Below are 6,176 nucleotides of genomic sequence, written 5' to 3' on the forward strand. Positions count from 1 at the left end.
TCAGCAGTGTTCCGTGAAGGCCAGAACAAAACTAGCAAGCAGTGCCAGTTTCATGTAGTCTATCGATCCAATTTTAACAGAAGAGCTGCAGAGAATAAAACCCTTGACAGAAACAACTGGACCTTACTTGAGTCCTTACCACTTGCTATGCCTCAAAAAACTCTTAAAGACACTAGTCTCTAGATGCCATTTTTATTATTGCTTATGGCTGATGCTTGCAGCAGCCTTCACTGATACGATTATTGCTATTTAAAGCACAAGTGAGCTGTGCATAATACTGTCTACATAGAAACTGTGGTCTAGATACAGCAGGACTCATCAATTTCAAGCAGTTTTGGATTGTGACTTAAGATGATGAAATATCCTACACACAACATTTTACAGCAGTCTGCCCACCCAGCCCAACCTAAGCTGTTTGCAGCCATGGCAAAAAAATAAAAGTAATTACGATCTCTTAGGAGTTTTAGCATATTGTCACTTTGTCAGGAAAAGTCAGTTAAAAGTGGAAAGTAACTGAAGCTTTTAGAGGCTATATGGAAAGACACGCAACAGTTTCTACAGATATCTTAGTCCAGACTTCCCACCAACTAAATTTAGCATCTGCTGATGAACCAGAAATCATTTCTATTTTCTCTTCTGCTGGCAGTTGGACAGAACAAGTACATTCCACATATACGTGCAGTTTCACATGCACTTCATAGTCAGGAGAAAACAAACTTTGAACCTGACCTGAGCCTGCCCAGTTCATGCCCTGGGACACCAGGACAACAAAACACACTACTGAGCAAGACAAGCCATACAATTTGTACCAAGCTTTGGAGGATGCTATAAAAGAGACACTACTGGCCTCTGTGCGCAACTGGTTCTCTTACTGTATTTCACCTACACATGAAGATCATTTACTACTAAGTTTAAAGGCCTATATACCTTTGCCAATTGTACCATTATCCGGGTTAGTTCAAAACCAGTTTTCGCTCATTCCTACTATCTGCTGCAAAGGGGCACAAAGGATGCATCCCCAGGCAGACACCACCATTTCCTACCTTTTCACTTTGCTCTGATCGTAACACAGGCTCAGCCTTCACTTTCCCAGCTTCGGTTCTGGTGCCTTCCAACACCAAGACAATGCAGCTTCTCTCAGAACAAAGCAACACTTCCCCATCTCTTCGGGAATCGATTCTGCCATCTAACTGGTTTGACCTGGCAAGCCTGGAGGCAGGAGGTCACGATCCAGGTTTCTCCCAGGCAGCTTACAGGTGATTCTTACTGATTCACCTACACTGGCACAAACACAGCCTTGAAGCTAGGACCTTTGCAATACTGCTTATTGCTGTTTTGTACATCTAACCTGCCTTTGCACATGTGGCACAAGCATTTGGGACAGCAGCATGCAGATTTGCATCTTGCTTGCAGAAATACTGCCAACTTAAGTAGGACATACATGTTTTAACTTGCGAAGAAACAGCTCTCTAAAATGGCTTATCTGCAAATTGATAACACTGAGCACAGAAATGTAACTTCCAAGGCTTGAGTATGCATAGATCAAGTTGTGTCTTGGTAAGTTGGCTCATTCCGCAGAGCTGGAAATGAGATGCAACACAACTGTGCCTTCTTCTCTGTGTTTTCACAAGGGGTGGTCTCAGACAGTGCTTGTGTCTTACAACACAGCAACAGCTGTGCACCTTGCTGAATCGGTCCGTACACTGTACATACTGCTAACGGCAGCACAAGCCATGAAAACTGAGAAAAAACAACACGGAAGGAACAAGTAGCACCTTCTACATCTGATAGATGTACATCTACATCTGATATCTTAACTGATATTTTCTCACCCTAAAATATCCATGCCGAAAATACCCAGAACATTAGCATTTTATGAGGTGTTTTAGTACAGTTGCAGAAAGTACTTAATGACTTAAGATCTCTCCTTCACTAACGTAGAAAAGCTTTGTAAAAAGTAAATTCAGATAATTGGTCTTTGGCCACCCAGAGGTACTGTGACTGAACACTGCCAGTCTTTGCTCCATCTGAAAAGCACCAGTATGATAACTTCCAAGCCTCCAAGAATGCTTTGTTACTATAACATCTGTTATTTCTCTTCCCCTCCCTCACCTAATTTTGTTCTGCATATGGCCTTTATTCCCTGCCCCTTTTTCACTGAGCATCTGACTATTACCAAATTAAGGCTTTCTGTTAGGTCTCACTGTGACTAATCTCTCTTGTCTAGCTTTTAATCTGAAGCACAGAGAGAAGAACAGAACTTGAATTTAAATTAAAGCAAAAATTAAACAGTTAAGTATGGAATTTATTCTCACAAGACAGGAAAAAGGGTGCTGCTTTCAAGAAAGTTCAAGACAAGATTAATTCCACTCCTGTTAAAGTTAGAAGGTACAGAAACTGAAGGGCAGTTTTTGTCACTGAAAAAGTCCTCGATTCATTTTCTAAAAAGTAAGTTTAGTAACCTAAGGCATGAAAGAGCATCAACATAACCCAAACATTAGAAAAAAAAAATAATGAGAATATAAAAGCCTGCCTGATTTTTACTAAAAAAGTCCTGCTTTCACTAGCACTGCTGTAGCAAGTTCAATACAGTTACAGGCTCATCCCTTTACATACCTATTGATGAACTCTTGGAAAGAAGAAAACAGAAGGTAGTCAATGGCACTAAAATCTTGGTCTGTTCCATTTAAATGAAACTGCAAAAACACCAGTTCCTTTTTCTTCACATCACGAGGGCCTTGAACAACCAAAGCATATTTCTGTAAGCAAACAGAGAGATGATGAAAGTAGCAAAGGAATCCTCTTTCCCGGTTCATGAATTTGCCATCTGTCACTAATACTCTACAGAAATCTAATACACACCAAGATTTTCTTGTCCTCAGTAGCAGCCAAGACATAAATATACATCTATTCAAATATCTAACAAGAACGTCAACTGAATCCCTCCTTTTAGTTTTAAAATGAAGTCTTTACATCAAGATTTAGTGTTTTTCTAAGAAATCTGCTTCAGTTCTATCAGAGTCCTTTGGGTTCATGTGGAATTACCAGTCAAGGCCCTGCAACCTGCATTCTGCAGAAGGACAATCAAAACCATTTTAAGCAATAAAGTCTAAGAACTTTCAGTTCTTGACATGGAACAAGTTAATTTAGAGTCTGATGTGGAGAACATCAGGCTTCTCCTTGAGAAAGAGGAACAGCTTCACAGCCCCCCAGCACCTGAAAGGAAAAAGCTGCTGAAAGGAAAAAAAACCCCACAAACAAAAAATGCTAGCAGGCAGAATACAACTTACAGCACAGGCATTATATCAAACAGCAAGCTGCTGCTTGCAAAAAGACTCAGCCAATTTGATCAGGGCTCTACCTGGTTCAGAGGTCCCTGCCTCAGTGCCTCTCCATTCAACCATAGGGCTAGAGCCTATTGGATCAGCAAGCATCTAAATGAATCTACCACGCACCATAAAATGCAGGTTCTTGGTTTGTTAAAACATGCAAACAGAGCATATTAATGGCAGAAATTAAATTAGACTTACACCTAGAGTATCACTTTCAAATACGCTAAGGAGCTGCTTCCCAGAAAGAAATGGTGACTAGACAAAAGGCAAAATATGAAGAAGAAGAAGAAAAAAGCTGACCACACAGGTACCTAGATAGTTTGTTTGTTCATCCTTAGTTTCCCTAAAAAAAAATCTGAGCAATCACTTTAGATACAAATGATAATATTTAATACCTTATTTTTTGAACATTTCTTTATACAGAAGCTAGTTTCCCGGCATCATAAGGGCAATTTAAGACAGACTATCACTCAATGTACCCATCTTGTTGGCTCACAGCATTTCAGTGTAATGAAATGCTTGGTGCCCAGTTAAGATTTTTCCAAGTGGGACAAAAATAGTATGTAATTCCCAGCAAACATACAAAGAGAGATAAGCTATCCTGCTTTAATGGAATAACTGCGACTGCTTTCAATCAAAGCTAGATTCTATATCAAGGAGTATGCTTGCCAGTTCATTTAAGAGCGGAATGAAGCAGGAGTTTCATTGTGAAAAATCACTTATTTTATCCCATTCACGTTTTCACGCTGCACACACCCACATGACAGCTCATCATCTATAACACATATACACACTGACTGGAACATTTCTGAAAACAAAAGGACAGAGGGCTTGAAAAAAAACTAAAAGCAAGGATTTTTTGCAGCACTTAGTAAATATTTTTCCTTTCAAATACAATGCATTACGAGTAGAAAACCCCCACTGAATAAGCTTTGTTCTATTATTATTATTACCATAGTTTGATTAGTAAAAGGATCTGTGTAGTTGATTCTCTGAGTGGTGCACTCAATGTCTCCTGGCTGACCTGGATTTATCAGAGGTGGAATGTGATCATAGTAATGATGCTTGCAGCTAAGCAGCCGAGCCTTGCCTGGGTAAAAGGCAATACCTGTTTTGGGAGAAAAAACATTGAAGAGAGCTGATTTCTTTCCCAAGTACATAGATTTTCATTCTGGGATTTAATCCAACGGGATACTGAGCTATCCTCAAGATCCAGCAAAACAATCAAATTAAACCACATGCTTCAGCATTTTTCTGGAGCAGGACAACAGTGCCAGTTGCATCAGGACAGAACCCCTGTGATGTGTTGAAAAAAATCAGTATTCATGTTCTGTTACAACAATTCAAGGTTCACAGAAGCTACTAAGTTTCCCTAGTCTTCCCACAAGCCAGCAGCTAATACATCAGTCCCTCATTCCCCAAATGAAATGAATGCGTAAAGTAAGTTATTAGACTACTGAAGCCAAAAGGGTCTTGTAGCGCTTCAGCACGTACGTGTTTTCAGATATTATCACTTAACACGTCAAATTTTAATTGGGAATAATGTATGCATATACATGACAGATCAAAGATCATGGCCTGATCTAAAAAAAGTGAAAAGATTCTCTTCAGACCATCTAGCATCTTCTGTTCACTGAATACGATGTCACAATAAAAATCAAAGCCATCAAAAAAGGTACTGTTACCATCCCTTATTACTTATATCACTGGGTAGGCAGGCTACTACTTCAGCTGTATGGAAATTCATATATACCATAAACCTACGGTTTCAGACCAACAGCATGTGTTAAAAGAACCTCTGTCATCTCAGCTGTAGAAGGCTAGCAAAATACAAGGCCCAAAACAAAAAATCCTGTTATGCCACATTTATTATTGGAAGCAAGCTAGACAAACTACCAAAAAAAGTATGATTTATTAGATAAGATTAACTCACACAACTGAGATGACCTGACCGCCAAAATGCGAGACATCAAAGCAGCCAGCATATATCAGCCTAAAAATGCTTTATCCCTTTCTTCAGTGCTCCATGCTTGCAACTTGCCATCTCATCACTTTACTAGAGCAATGAAGTAAAGGGTTACATTAATTTAGGTTCTCTGATCTGGCAGGGATCCCTGACAATACTTTTGGATTTATATGTATGTTACTCTACTTCTTTAAATGACATTTTCTTCCTGTTGCTGTATGAAAAGCTCATGTGAAGAAAGGGGGGGTGAGGGTGCGGAAGAAAAAAGCCCACTCTTATGGTCAGATCCACACAGTCCAAACAGGACCTACTTACAGAGCTGAGCCTAACTGGCCATACACAGAAACAACCATAGGAATATGCCAATAACTTGAAACACTCACCTTTCAGCTACAATTACTGGAGTGGTTATTTGTAAAATGTGGTAACACTTCAGACAAAAGTGTTATTTTTAAACTGGAAACTGACATAAGACTGAGCCACGTTTGTTACCGCAGCTCTATTTATGAAAGGTTACTGGATAATTAAAAAAAAAAAGATAGAACTCACTATTCAAAAATGCATCTATGGAGTAATTCCTCCTGCAAACGGCAAGTTTCCTGATGCCACACTGCATTTTCATGCCAACATTGTTCCCTGCAGTCACATCACATTTTCATTGTCTACTGATGTAATACCAAGTTGTAAACAATATTGAACAGAAGCAGAAAGTGGCATTGTCATTATTTTGTGGTTGGTTTGAGAAATTCACCTTCTTTACTGTCAACAGCATCTCACTGTCCAGTGCAGCACTGAGGTCCTGATACACATCCTTCGTGACAGCCTTTTGAAAAATACAGTTTTGGGATTACTTCCATAAGGAATTCTCTTCTTTCCCT

General features: G+C 39.5%; 1 protein-coding gene across 1 annotated transcript in view; it reads right to left on the reverse strand.

Annotated features, from left to right (window-relative positions):
• The window catches only part of TMEM206 (transmembrane protein 206), a 17,272-nt gene that overhangs the window by 9,061 nt on the left and 2,035 nt on the right, over nucleotides 1-6,176 (reverse strand). The window contains exons 3-4 of the mRNA XM_010290414.1: nucleotides 4,286-4,440; nucleotides 2,617-2,759 (exon numbers count right to left, since the gene is read on the reverse strand). Coding sequence (XP_010288716.1) covers nucleotides 2,617-2,759; nucleotides 4,286-4,440 — 298 coding nt within the window. The remainder of the gene's footprint in view (nucleotides 1-2,616; nucleotides 2,760-4,285; nucleotides 4,441-6,176) is intronic.

The sequence above is a fragment of the Phaethon lepturus genome, unplaced genomic scaffold (genome assembly GCF_000687285.1).
Source record: "Phaethon lepturus isolate BGI_N335 unplaced genomic scaffold, ASM68728v1 scaffold16597, whole genome shotgun sequence".
NCBI classification, from domain to species: Eukaryota; Metazoa; Chordata; class Aves; order Phaethontiformes; family Phaethontidae; genus Phaethon; species Phaethon lepturus.